General features: G+C 46.3%; 1 protein-coding gene across 1 annotated transcript; it reads left to right on the plus strand.

Annotated features, from left to right (window-relative positions):
- Positions 1-11,560: 11,560 nt before the first annotated feature.
- On the plus strand, positions 11,561-23,305 carry LOC310684278 (uncharacterized protein). The gene is made up of 7 exons (XM_083455125.1): positions 11,561-11,719; positions 15,522-15,635; positions 16,659-16,805; positions 17,777-17,920; positions 18,307-18,441; positions 20,869-21,027; positions 21,738-23,305. Exons 1-7 carry the CDS (start codon positions 11,671-11,673, stop codon positions 23,147-23,149), a joined length of 2,160 nt encoding a protein of 719 aa, XP_083311251.1. The 5' UTR covers positions 11,561-11,670; the 3' UTR covers positions 23,150-23,305.

Raw genomic sequence — 23,305 nt, forward strand, 5'->3', positions numbered from 1 at the left:
CTTCAAAGGTAGCCCCACGTAGAGTGCATTGCAGTAGTCCAAGTGGGAGAGAACTAGAGCATGCACCACTCTGGGAAGACAGTCTGCAGGCAGGTAGGGTTTCAGCCAGTGTACCAGATGGAGCTGGTAAACAGCTGCCCTGGACACAGAATTGACCTGGGTCTTTATTGTGCTTACCTTACTTTGAGGGCAGCAGAATGGGGGCTTGCATCATTTGCTTCCTTCTGCAAAGCATATCTCTGGTGGTCTGCCCTTGTCAGACTCCAGGATGCCTGCACTTTCTGATTTTAGAAATGAACAAATAAAACTGTGATTTACCCACAATAAACCGAAGCTTAGAAGTCATTGTGCTCTGTTTAAGGATGCTATCATCAGGAAGGTGGGGTGGAATTCAGCTGCACACTCACAGGACAAACAACAACACAATTTAAAGACTCCCTGATAGGTAATGAGCTCAGTCTAGGCTGGGATGGCAGACTGGTTGTGCCAACCCTTAAACCCTGCATCCCTACCCACAGGCTAATGTTGACTGAATGGCACGCAGATCCAGGGAGATCTCAGATAGAGGGCCCCCGTGCCTGTCTATTGGCTGGATACGCACCACACCTCTCTCAGGTATGCCAGTGGGAGTTTTAAGTGGGAGGGGGATGTGCTGTTTTCTTTCGGCGCCCGCAAACCGGATGTATCGAAGAAATGCAACCAGGCCCACAAATGTGTAATAAGGTTGTAATAAGGACCAGCAACTGCCAGACACTGTTGGACTCAGAACACCTACACAAACTGCTATTGCTACAACCACAATAACCACACAAGCCAGCTCCTTTGGCCTCCTCCCTGCAGGATATGAGGCAAGGAGTTGGGTTTTTAATCTAGCTCAGGCATCTCCCTCCCAGATGCCACAGCTGCTCCCCCAGATTACATGAACGTCATACATTTAAAGCACTGTGGTACCACTTTAAGCAGTCACAACTCCCCCCCCCACAAAGAATTCTGGGAGCTGTAGTTTGTTAAGGGGGCTGAGAGTTGTTTGGAGGCCCCTATTCCACTCCCAGAGCTGCAGTTCCCAGAATGACTTAACAATCTACCCCTCTTATGGGGAACTCTCTTTCCAGATCCTTGGCATCTCTGGGTAAGGCTGAGAAGGATTCCTGCCTGAAATCTAGAAAGTATAAACCAGGGTTTCCCAAACTTGGGTCTCCAGCTTTTAGAACTACATTTCCCATCATCCTTGACCACCGGTCCTGCTAGCTCAGGGTGATGGGAGTTGTAGTCCACAAGCAGCTGGAGACTCAAGTTTGAGAAACCCTAGCATAGACAATACTGAGCTGGATGGACTGTAACTGGACTCTCTACAGGCAGCTTCTTACATTCCTAAAGCTGATGACCCTGAAATGAATTGGTGGGCAACCTGGAAACACAAATCAGCAGCTGCATTGTCAATGGATGATCAGGAAACAGAACTGCCAAGCAAAATTCCTCCAGTGGATTTTGCATGGGTCTACCTCGCCTCTTTGCCCACTTCCTGCCCTGCTAGAGTGGGAAGAAGGCAAACACAGCCTTTCCCATCTCTGGCTTCCTCATCTATGACTATTTGCTCCCAGTCCGGTATCTTCCTATCATTAACATCACAGGTGCCAAATTAAAGGGTTCATCGTAGCAAGTGAGCAAGGTGTTTATCTTCCCCTTGGAGGATTTATGGTGTTACGGTATCCAGAAAGACCTACATTGGCTCCCAGTACGTTTCCGAGCACAATTCAAAGTGTTGGTGCTGACATTAAAAGCCCTAAACGGCCTTGGCCCAGTATACCTATATCTATCTATATCTTTCATTTGCTTGTTTCCTCGACTTCCTCGCACCTCCCTTTTTTGTATTCTAGTTCAAATTAGCTGGTTCAACAAATCCTTTCCCTCTTCCTCAATTTTTGTTCTATAATTTATCCTAACACAATTTAACTTTAAATTTTCCACTTTAACGCATTAAGAAATAATATTCATATAGTTCTTAATAACACTTCTGCTAAAACCATATAACTTCATTCCAATATTCTTCTAACATTCATTAATTTTGCAATATTTCTGTAAATATACTTTTAATTTTTTCCAATCTTCCTCCATCGACTCTTCTCCCTGGTCTCGGATTCTGCCAGTCATTTCCGCCATTTCCATATAGTCCATCAGCTTCATCTGCCATTCTTCCAGAGTGGGTAGCTCTTGTGTCTTCCAATACTTTGCGATGAGTATTCTTGCTGCTGTTGTGGCATACATAAAAAAGATTCTATCCTTCCTTGGCACCAATTGACCGACCATGCCCAGGAGAAAGGCCTCTGGTTTCTTCAAAAAGGTAAATTTAAATACCTTTTTCATTTCGTTATATATCATTTCCCAGAAGGTCTTAATCCTTGGGCACGTCCACCAAAGCTGAAAGAAGGTACCTTCCGTCTCTTTACATTTCCAACATTTGTTATCTGGCAGATGATAGATTTTTGCTAGCTTGACTGGTGTTATGTACCACCTATAAATCATTTTCATTAAATTCTCCTTTAAGGCATTACATGCCGTAAACTTGATACCAGTGGTCCATAACTGTTCCCAGTCAGCCATCATAATGTTATGTCCAACATCTTGTGCCCTATCTTTTACAGTGTTTTTAATGTTCTGTTAGGAGCTGCCCAGAGTGGCTGGGGAACCCCAGCCAGATGGGCGGGGTATAAATAATAAATAATTATTATTATTATTATTATTATTATTATTATTATTATTATTATATAACGGGAAAGATCTTGTAAAGTGAAGGGCATCTGGAAACCCCACATATAAAGCTGCATTCTTCTGCCCAGTTATTTGGAGAAATCAGGTCCTCTGCTGCTGAGTTATGGCCCTTCTCTTGGATCGGTGGTAGCACAGATGCTGTGCATGCAGTAGGCCTCAGGTTCAACCTCAGCATCTCTAGGTAGGGCTGGGAAAGAGCACAGCTCCCAAAAATGAGTGTGGCCCAGAAAATGTGTGTCCTGGTTTTCAGCTGTGACATCTTGGATGGTACGGAATATACCTGCCCCAAAATATTAATCCCAAGGGAATGCATCCCTCAGCAGAAGAAAGCTCATTCACCACTGATCAATAAGCTTAATCAGGGCTTTTTTCTGGTTAGAATGTGCCAGAACGGCATTCCGGCACCTCTCAGGTGGGCCCTGGAAGTAGGGAGAGAGACCTGACCGGCCTCAGCAAAGCCCTGCTGTGCCTCCAGCTCATGAGGAGACCCTTCTCGGAGCCGGGGGGTGCATCCTCTAGCAGTGGTGGCCAAACTTGGTCCTCCAGCTGTTTTTGGACTACAACGCCCATCATCCTTAGCTAAACAGGACCAGTGGCATCCCTCAGCAGAAGAAAGATCATTCACTACTGATCAATAAGCTTAATCAGGGCTTTTTTTCTGGTTAGAATGTGCCAGAACAGCTGACATGTGGGAAGGCTACACCTCAGCTGAACATGCGAGCTGGAGAGGCAGTGGGGCTCATTAAACTGCTCAGTTGAGGCATGGAAGTCTCCCCTCCCCTCAGCTGAGCAGCCTCAACAAGCCTCTGGCTTGTGAGGACACCCCCCCCCCAAACCTCAAAGAGGGTTTGAGTCTTCTGAGGGAAGCATGTTCCGGCACCTTATTTTCTAGGAAAAAAGCACTGAGATTAATGCTGTGCACTGTTGTCTCCTCAGATGAACTGGCAAGAAATTCTGCTGACGAAATCCTGTTAAGTACCTCTGAGTTCATTGCATTTATTTATTTAGAAAAATCTGCACAATGCTTAATTAAAAAAAACAATCCCTAAGTGGTGTACATAAAACAATGCATCACAATGATCTGTAATGTACAAATAAAAAGCAGCAACTTTTAAAAAACATACACACCAAAATTATATGACCGGATAGGCTTCCTGCAGCAGAAATGTTTTTAACAAGCATCTAAAACATTATAACGAGGGTGCCCTTTTATAAACATCCATTTAAATAACATGCCTTCTCCCAAAGAACCCTGAGAACTGTAGTTTCCCAGGGTTGCTAGGAAATGTAGTTTGGCGGGGAATAAACGACAGCTTCTGGAATTTTGGGGAGGAAGCCATGCGTTTTAAATATATGGTGTGGATATGAAGAAGAAGAAGAAGAAGAAGAAGAAGAAGAAGAAGAAGAAGAAGAAGAAGAAGAGGAGGAGTTTGGATTTGATATCCCGCCTTTCACTCCCTTTAAGGAGTCTCAAAGCGGCTAACATTCTCCTTTCCCTTCCTCCCCCACAACAAACACTCTGTGAGGTGAGTGGGGCTGAGAGACTTCAGAGAAGTGTGACTAGCCCAAGGTCACCCAGCAGCTGCATGTGGAGGAGCGGAGACGCGAACCCGGTTCCCCAGATTACGAGACTACCGCTCTTAACCACTACACCACACTGGCTCTCTCATGTGAGTGAAGAATCACCCACCTCCTCCAAGTACATGGTGGGTATTTTGGAAGTTGTTTTGTTTCTGCCGAGAGAGAATTTTCCCCAATACGTTTTGCATTTCCCCTCCCTCAGAGCACCATAGTGCATGCCTGCCCTCTCTGCTTTTGATTAGAAATTCCTTCCACATTCCACTACGGCTGCAGGTACAGCTGTTTAGGGATCCTCCAGCCCCACCTTGGCAATGGAACCGGCTATTTAAAGCTCTCTCACACGCCCTGCCTACTGTGTGGTTTTGGTCTGCTGCGGGGGAGGATTTAATGGGAGGGGAGTTTTGATGGGACACGAGGTCTAAATTTGGTATCAGGGATGCCTGTGAGAAAATGTGTGAGAACGTTCTCGTCTTAGCGCATGAGGAAACACGTTTCGATCTGCAGTGCTATGCCAGTGCTATGTTGCTTAAAACATGCCAGGACAAACCAGGGCTTAACCCAAGAATAGATTCCATAGATCTAATGGGCCGGGGCATTGCATTTTGGGTAAATTAAAATGGCAGACCGCTACCACGGATGGGAACTGAACTTGGCTCCTGGCTGCCCATCACTGAAAGGGCCATCGAAAGCCCAAGGCGGAGAGCAGCTGATTGCGTTTGTAAAATTGAAATGGTTGGTAACTGTTGAAATTCTTGGAAATACTTGTAAATATTGCTTGTTGCTGGGAATGGAGGAGAAATTTAATTCAGTTCACATTCGAAGCCGAACTTGACAAATTTGCAATATGTGATCTGAAAGGCAGTTGTCCTTCAAAATGCACTATTCTTTGAATTTTATTCTGTAAAAATGTGCGTAAAAATACACATATTCACAAAAATAAACATGTAAAATGCATTCTGTGTGGAGATTACTTGCAAAAATGCGTTAAATCAGGCAAATCTTATACAAAAACATGTCCATATTGAGAGGAATTTGCACTAAAATACCGACCAATTGTCCTGAGTAGTTTTTTTAAAAAAATCACAAAATGATGCAGAATTGCAGAGAACTGAAGACGGGGGCGAAATGAGAAACAGAGGATGCCAGCTGCATAAGAACGTAAGACAAGGCTGCTGGACCATGCCAATGGCCCAACTAGTCTAGCATCCTTTTTTCACAGGGGCCAATCAGACTCCAAGCAGGACCTGGGCACAATAGCACCCATCAGTGATTCCCAGAAATTGGTACTCAGAGGCACAATGCCCCCGGGAGTATAAAATCACAGAATCATAGCATTGTAGAGTTGGAAGGGACCCCGAGAGTCATTCTAGTCCAACCTCCTGCACTGCAGGAATCTCAATGAGATGGCTCAGTTGTTAGAGCATGAGACTCTTAATCCCAGGGTTGCGGGTTTGAGACCTACGTTGAGCTAAGAATTCCTACATTTCAGGGGGTTGGACAAGACAAACCCCTGAGTACCTTCCAACTCCACAATGCTTTGTTTCTATGATCCATGACAGGTGGCCATCCAACCTCTGCTTAAAAACCTCCAATGAAAGACAGTCCACAACCTCCCGAAGGGCTCCATTTCACTACTGGACAGCTCTTAACGTCAGAAAGTGCTTCCTGAAGTTTAGTCGGAATGTCCTTTCTTGTAACTTGAAGCCGTTGGTTCGAGTCCTACACTCCAGAGCAGGAGAAAAGAAGTTTGCTCCATGTGACACCCTTTAAGATATTTAAAGATGGTGCTGTGGTCCAAACCACTGAGCCTCTTGGGCTTGCCAATCGGAAGGTTGGCGGTTCGAATCTCCACTACAAATTCCTGTTGCTCAGTCCCTGCTGCTGCCCACCTAGCAGTTCCAAAGCACGTCAAAGTGCAAGTAGATAAATAGGTACCGCTCCGGCGGGAAGGTAAATGGCATTTTTGTGCGCTGCTCTGGTTCGCCAGAAGCGACTTAGTCATGCTGGCCACATGACCCGGAAGCTGTACGCCGGCTCCCTCGGCCAGTAAATTGAGATGAGCGCCACAACCCCAGAGTCATTCACGACTGGACCTAATGGTCAGGGGTCCCTTTACCTTTACCATTTTTCTTCTCAGTGTCCTCTTTCCCAGTAGAGGTAGAACACAGCCACTGTGGCTAGTAGTCATTGACCTCCATGAATTTGTCTGATCCTCTTTCTAAGTCATCCAAGTTGGTGGCCACTACTGCTTCCTGTGGCAATGAGTTCCATAGCTTAACTACACTCTACATGAAGAAGGGCTTTCGTTTTTCTGGCCCGAATCTTCCAACATTCATTGGATGCCCATGAGTTCTAGCATTATCAGAAATAATTTTTTCATCCGTTCCTAGGCTTGAGACGAAGTAAGCATGGGTCTAAGCGCCTAAAAGGGCCAGATCATCCTCTGAATGATTGTGAGGCGAAAAGGTGGGCCATCTATTTGCAGAACTATCTTGGGCAATATATCCAGAGAGGGAATGATCTTGGGACATACAGGTGGCATATCAGGACAACTGCAGCTCCTGTGCTTTGGAGCAAGGATGATCTCATGTGCTTGGTGGATGGCGCCCCTGGAATGCAAGCAGCTCAGGGGCAAAGTGAGTCAGCAAGTGATAAACAGCACTGGAGAATTTGGAATAAGCTTTTACAGAAACCATGCAATACTTTTCCAAGGGAGGTGGCATGCCTATTAGCTGCTTTGATCACTTCATTCTATGCCTGAGCTCCACTTAGGAGCATTTGAATCCCAATTAGCGATAGGCGATGCCAGGCTGTGCGTCTCTTTGCAACCTGAAAATTATAAGTGCTGCTGCCTTTTACCACATGGCACTCAAGCGGTTTGCACCACGTGTGATTGTTCTTAAATGATGGAGACGGACACAACTCTTATGCTTCAGGATTGAGCTTAAACTCCTGTGCCTGACTCCTCTTTCAGTTGTTGAGCAAACACTGCAATTCTGATACAGCTGTTGGGCAAAACTCCACATTGAAAGCCACACATTCTGAATCTGCATTCGGAAATTTTTGATTTGGGTTTTCAGCTCTTGAGCAGGCAAGCGACTCATTCCCTTGAGTGGCATGGAATTATTTGCGCATTCTGGGAAGAACCAAGGTGGTCCTCAGAGCAAGGCCTTCCAGGCAGGTTTGCCCTAAAAGCGCCTGCATCAATAGGACTAATGACGGCTAAAATTTTGAAGGGAGTTTCAAAGGACTGTGACATTCACAGCTGGTCCACCCAGCAGGGCCGTAGCTAGGGGGTGGTGAGGTGGGCCCCCACCAGGGGCGCTAGTGAGCCCCCCCCCCAAAATGGCTAAAAATATGTCTCTAAATAAAAATACCAATTATTGCCTCATAAGAAAAGATTTTAAATAGAGGGTCTTTATATGATATGTGGTGGCCCTCTTTCCCCCCTATTTTTCTTCCTTGCCACTTTCCTTTTTTCTTTAAATTTCACAAACTCAAAATACACACTATTTCACGTTGAGTACTTAGACTCACGACGTTTCAGCCAATCACAACACAACTTTCCAGGGGACAGCTGAAGCCAAATTGAATTGGGGGTTGGAGGAGAGGCGGAACGAAGAGCTAATTTGTACGTGGCTAGGGGGCGTAATCTGGACAGTTCTGCCAGGGGCGCCAGATCACCTACCTACAGCTCTGCCTCTCTTGGAGGACCCCACCTGGTCCTTCCTAGAAGGCAGAAGGGAGGAAATTAAAACAGAGAGCCTTGTTGACTCTGCTGCTGCTGCTAAAGAGTGGTCATTGCTCCCCCTGCCCACCTCGGAAGCAAGCTAGGAGGGGCTGGATGGCTGTTGCCCCTATGAAGAAAAGGATGGGTGCCTGAGACAGAGGGAGAGGTGCAGAGGAGTGGGGGGGGGGCTGGATCTGGCAGCTGCAGCAGTTGCCAAAAGTAGGTGTACAAGGCACCATCCAATCATTTTAGGGACTCCAGTCTGGATTTGTAGTCTTTGGGGGAAAGGTGCCTGTTTCTTGTTTCCCCTGTAAAAATCAACTGAGAGTCAGAAACCCATGCAAATCACCCAGAGATCTACCAGGAAAACCTGCTCTCCCTTCCGCCCATCCCTGAACTAGAGGAGTGAATAGGTGGATTTGTAGGAGACCTTTTCAGCAAGGGATGGGCCATGCATGCCCGTCCAGCTCTATAATTCACTAACTGGCACAGCTTGCTTTCCTAAGCCCATGGCAAAAAGCAATTCCCTTGCCTGAGGGGGTCTTCAAAAGCCAGGCAGAGAGCATGCTTCTAACCCCTATTACATGCAACCTCTTTTCTCTTTTCCTTTCCTTTCCCCTAGCAGATTGCTGTGCATTTATTGCAAGCAGATGAAAAACAACAACAACAACAACAAATCCAACAGGTTAAGCATTTCCCAGCATGGTAAGGGCAGAAACGGAGTACAGCTTCCTCTGCTGAATTCCTGCCAGTGTTAAAAGTTCAGGGCTCCTTTCTGCTGGGGGAAGGAAAGTGGCAAAGCTCTTCTTCTTGCAATCCTTTAGTCATCACCGCCCTATCAATCTGCATTGCTAAAGCATTCACTGCCCCTCCCTCCTCCTCACTTGATGCTCACCTTCCTTGCCATGTGCCCTGGACTGCCCCACAGTCAATCTGTGTGGTCCCTTGGACAGGCTTATTTATTGAAGAGAACTTGGGAAAGTCAGGCACACCCAATCCAAGCAGAGAACAGACTCGTGTTGGGTCCAGAGATGCCTCTCTCGCAAGAGAAGGCTGAGAAGGCTCAGTCATCTCAACCCTCCTTGTTTTAATGAGTCAGGATCTGGCCAATCTCAGAGGTGGGAGAAGGAGTCTGTATGACTGCAACTTCCAACCACTCGACCACACAGCCTTCCAGGAACTTGGAAGAGAGCCCGGGATGCGTCCAATTCCCACCTCCACACCAGGATCCAAGCAGACCTCTAAGGCCATTGCTATGAGGTCACTATATCCAGATGAGATTCAATCACAGCCCAGCAAACTTTGGTTGCACATTTAAAGCTGATTTGGAGCCCTTGGGCAGCAAATCTGGTGTTCCCCACTCAAAAACGTGTGTGTGTGTGTTTTTGTAGTAAGTAGGGTGATGGGAGAATACAATTTAAAGTGTGCTTGAGGCCATGCCATCTTACTTCTCTACAAATAAATTGGGATAGATGTTCAATGGATAGCCCACATCGTCTAAGCTCCCCACAAACTCTGTGGAAAGAAATTAGGATGAAGATTCAACAAAGAGGTTGTCTGGAAAGGATCCAAATTTGCTGGCTTAGACCAGTGTTTCTCCCTCTTCTATTAGGGAGTGCTTTGTCAGGCAGATAAAAACAAGGACTGCAAAAGTATCTCCCCTCCCCTTAAGAGTGACCCATACAAAATTCCTGAGTGAGAGAGGAATCACCAAAAAAGGGAAGAAAACAAAACCAAACCTTGGTCTAAAATTTGCACTATTGACTGATTTATATATGCTACACATTTAGAAATGCTTACTACAGTTTAAATAGAAATCCAGTACATCTCATTGCAGTGGTGAAATCTGGGTTGTGTCCAGAAACATCATCTCATTCATGCAAGGGCTTCTGCTTGTGCAATGGAAGGTTCCCCACCCTCTCTTCCCTCTGTGCACTCCCATCTATTCTGGGGTCACCCCAACCTTCTGGAGCAGATCTGAGGGGGGGGGGGGGCACAAGGAGAAAATAAGGAGGGCAAGTTCTGCTGTGGAGCAGGAAGTCCTTACGCAAATGAGATGACTTGGTTGGATGCCAAAGTATCATACCACTTGTGGATAGTACATCCGTATGGATCTTTCCAATGTAAATAGAGCTCTGTGGACACTGCCACGAGAAGATGGTTTATCAAACTCTTCCAAAGGACATCTTCATTGCACCCTGTAAATCAGCAAAACTAATCCCAGTTCTATTTCAACAACTCTGTGGAAGAGATTGGAAAGGATTGCAAAAACCTCTTTCGGACATTCCCACCAGAGGTAAATCAATGCCCCAAGATTTTGACATTCATCTTCTCAACAGCTGTAATAATTCTAACTGTTCAACCTCAGTGTTTGAGCAGTTCAGTTTTTATCTCTGGAACTCAGATACCTTGGGATGATGAGCTACATTTCTTGAATGGCAGCAGGCTCTGCAGATTCAGAAGGAAGCCACTGCACAATGCACTTGATTGTGTTTCAAGACACAGCATCCTGGTTGCCTGAAGTTAGACTCCCTCATGGGACATAGAAATCTGCCTTATACCGAGTCAAATTTTTGCTCCATGCAGCTCATTAACATCTACACTCGCCAACAGCACCTCTCCAGGGTGTCATACAGGGAGCTTCTTCCCACCCTACTTGGACATGCAGGGAATTTAATTTGGGCTCTCCTGCTTGCAAGACTACTGAGGAAGAGACTATAGCTCTTCCTCAAAAGAAAACTGTTGTCTAGTGGTGAATGATGCTGGAGAATCTGGGCCTTGCTTCTCGTTGCTTCTCTTCATAGATTCAGGACAGATAAAACGAAGCACACAGTGCATAGTTCAGCTTTGGAACTTGCTCCCATGAGAGGCGGTGATGGCCATGAATTTGGATGGCTTTCAAAGAGGACTGGACACATTCATGGAGGAAAGGGCTGTCAATGGCTGCTAGCTGCAGTTGGAGGCAGGAATGCTTTTGAATACCAGTTGCTGGAAACCACAGGAGGGAAGAGTGCTAGGGTCTTGTTTTATGGGTTTCCCCCAGATATCTGGTTGGCCAATATGAGAACAGGATGCTGAAAAAGGTGGGTCACTGGTCTGATCCAACAGTCTCTTCTTATGTTCTGATTGCCTTTCTCTTTCTCCCTGCTTCAGTTTCTCCCTCTCTGTTGCTTTTTGTATCCTTTCCTCCAGCTTTCCCTCCCATCCCAACCAGACTGGCTGGATTCCTGAAGCCTGACACATCCCCGCCTTCCCATGCATCCTTTGGGATGCTCCAAACATCTCCTCCTGAAATCCTGGCTTGTGACTCACCTTGATACCAGGTGGGTCCGGTCCAACGTGTCCTCTGGTGCCACACTTTTCGCTCACGTGCCTGGCAACCCTCCTTTGCACTGTCCCCTCCCAGCCATTGTGAAAGCAGCAGAGCCGGGCCTGGGACCAATTGGGAGTTCAAAGTGGCACCTTTGTTTGGGGCTGGTCCTTACGGAAGGGCAGGGTGGGAGTATTTAGGAGGTTATTAAAGGCAGTGCCAGGCAGCAGGTCAGAGACAGGGGCTCAGGACACAGCAAGGAGCTTAGAGCTGTTTCAAGATGGCCAAGACTTGGGCAATTTTGCTGCTACCTGCTCTCTTCTACCAAGGTAAACTAAAGATGGATTGATAGGAAATACTATTGTTGTTATTATTAATTTTTATAATGATGTTGCAGAATGCACACTTTTAGTTTAGCTTTCAGCGGTGCAGGCAAGGCCAGATTAAGACCTTTAGAGTCCCCAGGCACCATAAAATATTTTTTTATTTCTCAAAAGGAAACCTACGGTAAGATGGAAAATAATGTTTGTTTTTGTATACTTCTACTTTATTCCATGATACGAACAATTTATTTACCAGTTTACAGCCAAATTTTGTGCTTTAATTAATAGAGATGAATTTTGTCTCAGAATTTGTAAACTGAAAAGCAGAGTTGCAGGTACATGCTTAATGGTTCATCCATCTCTGGGGGCAGGTTTGATATTGCAGGATCACGAGCGCTTTTTCGTCAGTCCTGCTCTTTTATCCTTTTGACGTCATCTTAAATTTTACATTCAGTATGCTTTTCCTGCTATAAGACATTTCACTGATGCATGGGATTGTCCTGTAAGTCTGTAATGCAGAGATGCCCAAAATATTCCCTCCTTGGTAGCTGCTCCTGTAACTGCGGTTGGATCTACAGCAGTTGCCCAGTGATATTGTTTAGTTCTAGCCAAGTAGAGTTTGGCATCATCCGCACTTAAATGCATTTAAATTCCTAGAGTTACCTGGGAAGCGGGATGGATGGTTAAACCACTCTGGGAACGGTAGCTCCATGAAGGGAATATGGGCCGCCTAATAGCTCTCAGCACTTTGGACACAAACTACAGCTCCCAGGGTTTTGCAGGGGAAGACAGGACTGTTTTAAGTGGTATAATAGTGCTTGAAATGTAGCTAATGCAGACGTGGATTCCTGCAATTCAAATCTCCCTTAAGGAGCTATGACCTCACTGCTTTGTTGCTTTTCCAGTCTGCTGGCAACCCTAACTAAGTGAACCAAGGCTAAAGAGATGCAGTTCACTCCAGGCTGCTGCAGCAATGAGGTGGACAAGCTAAATCATGAAATGAGGCTTCTTGCATTGAGACTGACCTGCTTCTCCAGCAAAGTTCAAAGTTCTTTAATTGTGCTATTGAGGACCAGCCTTTACAGGAGAAAAACCACAGCAAGGGGTCAGAGCATCTTTTTGCATGCAGGAGGTCCAAAGTTCAATTCCCAGCATTTCCAGGTAGAGCTGGAGAGCTGAAATCCTGGAGAGCAGCTGTCACTCAGTGTAGACAATACTGAGCAATATGGACCCTAAGGTCTGTCTCAGTCTAAGGCAGCTTATCAATTAACAACATTTTAAGACCCCCTTTGTCTGAAGACCACAGGGCAGTTTGCAACACAGAACCCAAATGTCAACACGCAACGTAATACCTATATCTCATAAATACTGAAAGAGTTAGAATCATGGGATAGCTCAGTTGGTTAGAACATGGTGCTGAGAACGCCAAGGTTGCAGGTTTGATCCCCATATGGGACAGCTGCATATTCAGGTTGGACTAGACGATCGTCAGGATCGTTCCAACTCTATAATGCTGTGATTCTATGATCTGTAGAATTGGAAAGATCCCAAGGGACATCTAGTCCTATGCGGGACTATTATTATAGAATTATAATAAATACGTAATAAAATACAGATGATTGTAACAGCAACAGCATCAAAAACAAGGGAGGCAAGAATCAGCAACCAGGTAACTAAAATGCAAAACAAAAACAAAAACAAAAAAAACCAATGCAAAAATACCTTATATTTTCTCTAGCCAATGCAATGCAAAAATACCTTATATTTTCTCTAGCCAAAGACAGTGCTTAATGGCAGACCTTCCTAGTTCTTGCCTGGGAGCTTTCCTTTTCTTTCCCAATCTTTCAGTCTGGGCAATCTTCACTTCCTTCCCTCTCACTCCCCACAGTTCCTTCCCCAAATCCACCTGCCACCTTAATGTTTCTGTAGCTTCTGTAGCAAGGAGAGGGAGAGAGAGGACTGGGAGGCAGCGTGGGGAAGCCCCACCCTGAGAATGACTTGTCCCAAATTTGACATAAACACCCAGAAGGTGCGTCCTCCTCCTCCTCCTCCACGGACAGGGATTTTACAAAACACCTTATGACGGAAAAAGGACAATTAGCAAACAACGAGATCCTCTGGCTTCCCAGGTTCTCTGGTCCAGGAATTCTGGAGACCAGAATAATTATGTGGGGTGCGGTTCCATGCATCCCATAAACATGTGTCCCAGAAACTTATTCTCTTTTGTTCTTGTTGTTGTTGTCTTTGAAAATTGGAGCCTAATCTTTGAAACAACAACAACAAAAAGGAGACGAAGTTTCTGGTCCTCATGGGAGGAGCCACTATAGCAGAAACAAGGAACTTGGTGTCTTCCAAATGTTGTTGGACCAAAATTCCCATCAACCTCAGCTGGCACAGCTAATGGTCAGGGATGGTGTGTGTGTGTGTTGTTTCAAGTATCTGGAGTCCCCCCCCCCTTTTCTCCATGCCTGCCCTTACTAATTGAGAAGGAAGGGGGAACCTGCCTTTGCCATATTTCTGCTCCCAAAAATTCTAAAGCTGCATGTTAAAAGTTCACCATGTGGGGATTAATTTCTCTTTAACATCTTCCTGCACTGTGTGTTTATTCTGAAGTAAGTCCTACTGAACTGGGGGACTCATGCACACAACCAATGACTTTAAACAGTCCTGGCTTCCGCCAAATAACCCTGAGAACTGTAGTTTGTTAAGTGTGCCAAGCAGGGCTTTTTCCCCCAGCCGGAACTCACTGGAACTGCCATTGCTATTATAAGGGAACAAGGGTTCATGGTGAGTTCCAGCACCTCTTTTTCTAGAAAAACAGCATTGGTGCTGAGAGTTGTTAGAGACCTTTATTCCACCCCCAGAACTACAATTCCCAGAACAGTTTAACAATAAACACTTCTTCCCAGGGGACTGCAACCCTGGGGTCTCCTAAGAGCTCTCAGCACCTGTAAGAAACTGCAGCTCCCAGGATTCCATGGAGGAGAAGCCATTTTATGGAGAACCTAGACACCTGCCAACTATTTATTCAGCATTCATTCTGATTTGATGGTGGGGAGGTTACATAAAGCGGGATGGTTATCCCATGCTTTCTGGGATAGCATTTTCTTGTCACTTTTCAGACCATTCCACAAAGGCATTCCACAGAGGTTCAATGCAGTCATTTGATGTTCATTGGGTGCCAACTAAGGATTACAATGCCTGCTGTTGACCGACACACACACTGCAATGTCAGTCCCGGAATAAAAATCTTGGAGAGATAAGCACTTTGCGCTAGCCGACTCTTGCTTATTTATTTTAAACTGCATGTGATGCAAGCGAAATCCATTATGCAAAGAACTGTGGAAGTGATACTCGTGGTGTGCAATGAGAAAGATTAAAATCTGATGAGCCTGCATGACATATTCCCAACGTGCTCCTCGTTGCGTAACTCAGTTCCACAGCTGAGCAGCCAGCAGATGGCATCCAACAGGCACAGTTTTCCCTCACAAAGGATTCAACCCACAAACACGAGACTCTTAATCTCCGGGTTGTGGGTTCAAGCCCCACATTCGGCAAAAGATTCCTGCATTGCAGGGGGTTGGACTAGATGACCCTCATGGTCCCTTTCAACTCTACAATTCTGGATCTGGGGGAATTTATCAGTATGCATCAAAGTAAAAGTCAAACAAAAGTATGGATGAGCCCAAAGCCTCCCCATATTGGGGGAAAGCACACCTGGTGAATACCTGCCTGTTGCGCAGATACTAAAGGGTGGAGTGGAAGAAGCAGCCTTAGACCTGACCAATTTCTCTCCCTCCTCTTCCAGCCTTTTCCTTGCAATGCAACACGTGTCACGGTGAGTACGATTGCTTAGGAGAGAACGTGACGTGTGAAGATCCTTCGGCCAGCTGCTCAACATCTGTCCGAAAGGCTTATGTCGGTAAGTATTATTTTTAGCAGTGGTCATGCGTACTTCTTGTTTGTTTTGTAAGGACTGTAGGTCATCCATAAACAAAAAAAACATGTTTCTATCTAAAAACAAACAGATTAGAACAGCATTCTAATGTCGTGATCGGGGCTAAATAAAGTCACAAACCAGTGAGCTAGCTTTCGGGCTTCACAGAACTCTTCCTCATATTGGGCTTGGTGATCAACAATAAAAAGTCTGGTGTTGGGGTGGGCAAAATGTTACTGTTAGAGGGCGTAGTAGAAGAAATCTGAGGTTTCAGGCCTTTATCACTATGCCATCACCATGCTTTTTGGGAAAATTTGAGGTTGGGGCACGAGAAAACAATACTAACTAACCTATCCTGAAGCCTGCCAATTGTTATGGGAGCTGAGCATGTGTGTGTGTCTCCTTGCAATAGAAAACTCAAGTTGTGAGTGCCAACAGGAATCTCAAACTTTGGGGTTCGTAGTTAATGCTAAGTAGGAACCCCATGCTTGACATATCAATTACTCAGTTTGTGGGGTGCTACAAAATGTGGGGGGTTTGCTGCCCCTCCCAAAACCATGCAAAACTTTGGCACAGGTTTGCAGAGGACCCCAAATTCGGGGTTTGTAGTTCATGGGGCCGCAACAGGATTGTAGTGAAAAGAGGCAATGAGAAACAAGAGCAAGCTATCGGCAAGCTTGGGGGAAATCCATGGTTTGCAGAAGTGTCAATGGGCAGCAGAAGTGGGTCAGCAGAGGTGGAGGTGGTAGTGATGCCCAATGGTCAGGTCAAGTAGACCTTTCTCGGAGTGTGACCATAGCAGGCTTAAGGCAGGGCCCTTCTCGGCCCAGCCTGACTCACAAAAAGACACTTCTGAGAGTTCCCCTGCTTGATTTGCCCTAATATATAGTAGTGTGGGAATGAAATGAAAGGTACCTCTGGGTTTCATACAGCAAAAGGAAAACTGGGCTCGGGTTCCAGTTTGTGAGATGCTGCGTTAACTACAACATTATTTCTTTCCCTGTCCAGGCTTCCTGGAATTCCAGTCGGTGAGGAAAGGCTGTGCCCCCCAGCTGTTTCCCCACGAATCCATCTCCCTCAACTCTCACCTCATGTCTCTTTCGTACCAGGCACGCTACTGTGCTGAGGATGGCTGTAACAATGAGACCTACTTTGGTGAGTCGCATGACTGCCGGCACCCAAAATGAAACCAGGTTGATTTTTTTTTTGGGGGGGGAGGGGGAGGTTGGCTTTTGAGGGAGGCTGAAAGCGTATTGAGACAATACGTGAAATTTCCAAGAGAGAGTTACCTAGAGGTCTACCATTGTTACCCATTTTCACCTGAGGTGTGTAGGAACTTGTTCTATTGTATGAATGCGATGAATAAATATGACAAGGGTGAAGTTTGCATTCCTTGCCTTGCCTGCAAAGTGGTTAGCATGTTGGAACAGGGCCTTGGTCAGGGTTCGACACCACACTCAGCTATGAAGCTCACCTTGGGCCAATCAACTCACTCTCAGCCTGGCCTAACTCTCACGGTTGTTGTGAGGATAGAATGAGGATTGATTGATTGATTGATTGATTGATGGATTGTATTTCTATTCCACTTTTCATTCAAATGAATCTCAAAGTGGCATACAATCAATAAATAACCGTAACATAATAAATCATAATATCACATCGCGAATACAGCATACATCATATAAAACAATTAACGAATTATCAATAAAACAGTTGCAATCTATAAAAAAACTTAAAACATCAACTAAAAAAATAAGCTATACCTCACAATTATGGCAAGTCATGTGATTAACAAATCAATGAGGCATTTAGAATCTATAAATATTAAAAACATTCACAAAATAGCAACTGAAAATATAAACTAAGCACTTAAATTCATTCACACAATCTCTGCGCCCCCGTGACTCATAACCTTTCACTCTGTTCAGTTCATTAACTGCCTTCAGCTCCTTGGAGGAAAGGTAGGATTTAAATGAAATAAAGAAAGTCTTTTTTAAAATAAAAAACACTCCCAGGTTCTTTTGCTGATTGTCCATAGGATGCCATCCCCCCTGCCCTCCTTTGCCATCTCACTGTGCTCTCCCTCCCTAAGCACATGCTAACCCCCTCCTCCTGTCTCCCCCCAGTCTCCCATCCTGCCCCTGTCAATCACATGCGCTGCCACAGCTGTGCCACCCAAGGAGCCTGGTGCCCCGAAGCTTCTCGCACTCAGATCAGCTGTGCTGGGGATCAGGACCAATGTTTGGATCTTGCCGTCACCGGAAAACTGGGTGAGTTGGTGGTTTTGGGGGGGCGGTAGGCAGTGCAGGATGTGTGGGGGAGGGAGAGAGGTGAGGTGTTTTTCGGAAGAGGGAGGTGATGATGGGAGGGACCCGTGGAGATGTGGGAGGAGACACAAAGGGGAGAAATCTGGCAAATCAGAACTGGGGATAAGAGTCTGCTGGATCACCGAGGCCAACCAGAGGCCTGTGGGAAGCTTGCAAGCAGGACTCAACCACAAGGGAGGGCTGTCCCCTCCTGATGTTTCCAGCAACTGCTGTTCAGAAGCATTACTGCAGAACATAGCCACCATGACCATCAGCCACTGATAGACTTCCCCTCCTCCATGATGGGTTCTGCAGTGTCTTATGTCTTTCGCTGTCAATTATGCCTGCAGGTCCGTATGACAACATGAAGATGAAGGGCTGCACCAACCTCCCACGGTGCCAGGAGACCTTGAGCTTCCACTCTGCAGACCGTACCATCCATGCCAGCTGCTGCTCAACAGCCCTCTGCAATACCTTCAACCCAGGTAACTACTAAACTTGATAGCCAGGCATCAGATATAGAATTGTACGGTATAGGATCAATTTGTTTTCTTGTGACAGTGGGTTCCCCAGCATGCTAAGCCACCCTCAGTCCTTATCTCATACATCTGCAACAGTGGTGCTGTGGCCTCGTGTCCTCCCAATGTTCTTGGTAGAGCACAGCCATCATAGCTAGTCGTCATTGATTTCCTTTTCCTCCATGAATTTCTCCAGTCTTCTTTTTGTTGTGTTGTTATTGTTTAGTCATTTAGTCATGTCTGACTCTTCATGACCCCATAGACCAGAGCATGCTAGGCACTCCTGTCTTCCACTGCTTCCCGCAGTTTGGTCAAACTCCTGTTGGTAGCTTTGAGAACACTGTCCAACCTTCTCGTCCTCTGTTGTCCCCTTCTCCTTGTGCCCTCCATCTTTCCCAACATCAGGGTCTTTTCCAGGGAGTCTTCTCTTCTCATGAGGTGGCCAAAGTATTGGCGCCTCAGCTTCACGATCTGTCCTTCCAGTGAGCACTCAGGGCTGATTTCCTTCAGAATGCATAGGTCTGATCTTCTTGCAGTCCACGGACTCTTAAGAGTCTCCTCCAGCACCATAATTAAAAAGCATCAATTCTTCAGCAATCAGCCTTCTTTATGGTCCAGCTCTCACCTCTAGTAGGAACCGGCAAGCCACTCCAGTATCCCTGCCAAGAAAACTCCATGGACAAAGTCCTCTTTTAGACCTATCCAACTTGGTGGCCATCACTGCTTCTTGGTGGACCAAGTTCCATAGTTTAACTATGCGCTGGATGAAGAAGTAACCTTCTTTTCCCTGTGCTGAATCTTCCAGTTTTCAGTTCCTTTGGATGTCCATGAGTTCCAGTGATAGGAGAGAATGAGCAAGTCTTTTCCTCTAGCCCCCTTTTCCCTGCCAGGCTACCTGGTCTATGCTCAGGGCTGATGGGAGTTGTAGCCTAGCAACTTCTATTTTAAAAAAAAAATGTTTTATTGAATTTTCAAATTTTCCACAAATCTTAATTAAACAATTTATATATCCATATTTCTCCCCCCCCCCTTTGGCTTTCCCCGTATTTCTGTACTGATTTCTTCAACAATTTCTATACCCTGCTGGTTTGACCTCTTATATAGTTGTGAAAGTTTAGTCAAAACCTGCCAAGTCTTTATACTGTCTTTTTATATAATTTATAAATGGTTCCCACTCTTTTTTGAAATCAGTGTTCTCTCTCTCATGTATCCTCTCTGTCAGCTTAGCCAGTTTCGCGTAGTCCATAAGCTTGGTTTGCCATTCTTCCTTTGTTGGCGTTTTCTCCTTTTTCCATACTTGTGCTAATAAAATTCTTGCTGCTGTTGTTGCATACATAAACAATCTTGCTGCTAGCAACTTCTAGAGGGCTACAGATGAGGGATGCAGTCAAAGGCTTAGGACACTGGTATATTCTACAGGTGACCTTGGTCTTGTTGTTTTTTGTATAGCTAGCCTTGAAAGTATTGTCTCTTTGGGCCAAACAAGGCAGAACATCCATTGGTGATTTCTGTCAGGACCATGGCAGGCAGAGAAGGCAAGGGTGGCTCCTGCTGGGCTTCTATTGGTGAAGACAGAAGTCTTGGTCACTGGCAAAGGTCAGCCAAACCACAGCAGCATGCCTGCTCCATTAGAGGATCTTGGTGATCCTCAGCATAAATTCTACTCATTGAATTCTACTCAGTATTGATCCAGAGCAGAACTCCAATGTATAGTTAGCAGACTATAAACTTAAAAACATTGCAGGATTCCCAAAAAATAGACCAGAGGCAACTGTATTTCATCCAGCAGAGCTTTACTGCTACTGAAAGCAAATGAGCATAATGCTCACAAATCTAATACATTCATGATTGGCAGTGTCCAGTTGCAGCAGACTTAACTTAAACTTACAATAACATATAATAGGTCTAAATCGTAACACTATATACAGGACACCACACCAGAAGGAAGAGAGATAGAAAGAGAAAGTAAAACCCAGGCTCCTTCTTTTATAGTCAGCATGACCTTGAAGAAGAGATAACAGAACCAGTTTAAGCCAGCTGTACTCAGCTTCTCCGAAGGAATAACCTAAACATCATGAACCTTCTGCTTGTTTTTTTCACACAGAGAAGCTTCCGGAACCCTCTTGAATTAATCAGAATAGGAAAGATTTCTTCTGCACTAAGAAATGCAAACTGACAAAGGAATCAGGCAGTCTTTTGGGTACTCTGTGCCCATTGCTTAGGGCTTTGTGAATTGACGCAATAACTTGGTCTGGTAGAAAATAGGCATCCAGGTCCACAACCTGCGAGTCCAGTCCACAACCTGCTGCTTGTGCAAATGGCAGGAGGATTCCTGGTTGTTACGACAAAGGTATGCCTCATGGCTGTTTCTTTCACTTTTCTCTCTCCTTTCAGATCTTCATGTCCAAAGCCAGGCAACGAACGGGCTAGAATGCTATAGCTGTGTGGATGACAATGGCTCTGGGTCCGGGTGCTCCAAAAAATCAATCTCCAAGGTGCAATGCACAGGCGTCCACAACATGTGCTTGGAGGGGGTTGGCAACAGCCGTAAAGGTGAGTGTTGATCTGCAAGACTCCCTACACTTAAGTTTCCGGTGCCATTCTGGTTAGGCAGAGGAGGCAAGCATTTTTTTGTTTCCTCCCAGACACAGCAAAACCAGAGTCAAAAGTGGGCAGGACACTCGCCCCCCCTTCTCGTATCCAAAGGTGTAGTAGTCTGAGGTCGGGTGGGGGTCAAGACTTGTTACTCTTTCTGTGTTAGGGTCCCTGTCTCCAGCATCTGAGAGCTGCCCAACAAGCATAAAATGGGAACTTTTTAGTCACTGGGAAGAAGTCTTTTCAACCCTTTGCATTAACTACAGTCCAAAAAAGTGCAGGGGAGGGTGAGTCAGACACTGAGGACTGGCCCCTAGGGCCACTCTGGAGGAGGTGCACAAGAAGAACTCTGAGTTGTTCCATGGGCTGCAGAGCTAAATGTTTAGGTACACCAAAAGAACAAGATGCTTCAGTTTCAAGAGATTAGTGTGCAAGTTCTGCTGCATGCACTGGGCACCAAAACCCACCCCCAAAGGTTAAATCACTCTAAAAGAAATTGTAGGAGCTCTCCAAATTGTTTTCCAGCCACATGTCATATGAGATTTAAGGTGTGCGACAAGGGCTGCAGTTCACACTCGCCCAGGGAGAGTAACCACAACAGCCTTGAAGGGAGCGATAAACCCTTTTGACTAATTGTCTCTGTTCCCTTTTCTTTTCTTCACCTGCAGCTGGTAGGGATTTGGGCCTAGTGACCTTCAAAGGCTGTGCCTCCCCAGCCATGTGCCAGAGCTCTCTCCTGGCTTTGGTACAAGAGCTGGACAACGCTGACGTCATGTGTTGCCAAGGCAACCTCTGCAATGACCGCATCGTGGATGGCGTGGTGACGCAGCGCATAGTCCCTGCAGACAGCGCTGACACCACAACGGTGGCAGAGTGCGCCACCCCCAAGCCATCTGGCACTGCACCAAATCCTGACTGCGTCTATGATGATGAGGATGAAGACAGCGTTGCAGTTGCCCACGTCCCCGCTGGTGCAGACCTGTCTCCCGGGAGCCATGTCGATAATGAGACGGCCTACAAGGTCAATGAGAAGGAAGGGAGTGAGTCTTTGGTCAATGAAGGCGACCACTCAACGACTGCAGGCGAACACGTCATCAATGAGGATATCGTTGGTGATCACGCAGAGGGCCACACTGTCTCCCCCGCGGGCACCACAGACTCTGAGGACACGGCAGCAGGCGGTTCCTCAGCTGCCACTAATTTGGACGAGAGCAATGCTGGCACCAACGTCACCTCTTCTGGCAATCATGGCAGTGTTGTTGTGCTGGTGCCCGTCGTGGTCCCCAAGAAGAATGCCACTTCTGCCACTGCTACCACCACCTCCTCTTCCTCCTCAGAAACAAGTGCCGACAACATGGTCGTGGTTGCTTCCAGTGATGACGATGATGAGTATGAAGAATGTGAGGCAGAAGAAGAGGCCATCAGCACCGGGCAGCAGTTCATGGCTGGTAAGGAGGCAAACCGTGAAGGTTCAGCCGCCACCCACCCTTCAGGTGTGTTCTACGAAAGTGAAACCCGGCCACATGGGTCTGCTCACTCTCCTGCTGCCGGTACCACAGGAAACACCAATGTGGACCACACTGGCCATGCTACTACTAGCAGCGAAACCTTTGCCGTCGGTGGCAATCACGGAGATGCCAGTGGCGAGCATGTCACCGTTGATGGCAGCAATCCCCAGCCAGGCCATGCCACCAGTGGCTCCACCACGGGAGGAAAGGTAGAGGCAGGTGCCCCTGTTGTGATCACTGCCAACGCACCAGCCACCACCAGCAGTCCTGCCGGAGCAGTCCTCGTTTCTGGAGCGGCAGCTGGCATTCCACGCCCCAAGAAGAAGATCCCATGCAAGCGGCCCGGGCCCCAAAGCCGACCCGGCGTGAACCTGGCATCTGCACCTGGAGCTGAGAACCGAGGCGTGGAAGACACTGCCACCAAGAACCCTGAACCCTCGTTGTTCAGTGATGCTAAGCAGCCGCAGCTCAATGCAGGGAGGAATAGCAGCCTTGACAATGGGGCTTTGGGCCTTGTCTCCAACTTGGGCCTCTTCTGTTTCACTCTCCTGTTGGCTGCCCTGTTGCATTGAACCCACAGAGGCTGGGATTGGGGTTAGGTCTGTTGATTTGTTTTAGACAATGCTTTTTTCTGGAAAAAAAATCTTTCGGTATTCTCATTTTGATTCAAGAAAACCACCATTTTATAGTTCAAATAGGGGGAAATAAATACAGTAAATGGACAAAAA

The sequence above is a fragment of the Podarcis tiliguerta genome (genome assembly GCF_965153285.1).
Source record: "Podarcis tiliguerta genome assembly, chromosome: 8".
NCBI classification, from domain to species: domain Eukaryota; kingdom Metazoa; phylum Chordata; class Lepidosauria; order Squamata; family Lacertidae; genus Podarcis; species Podarcis tiliguerta.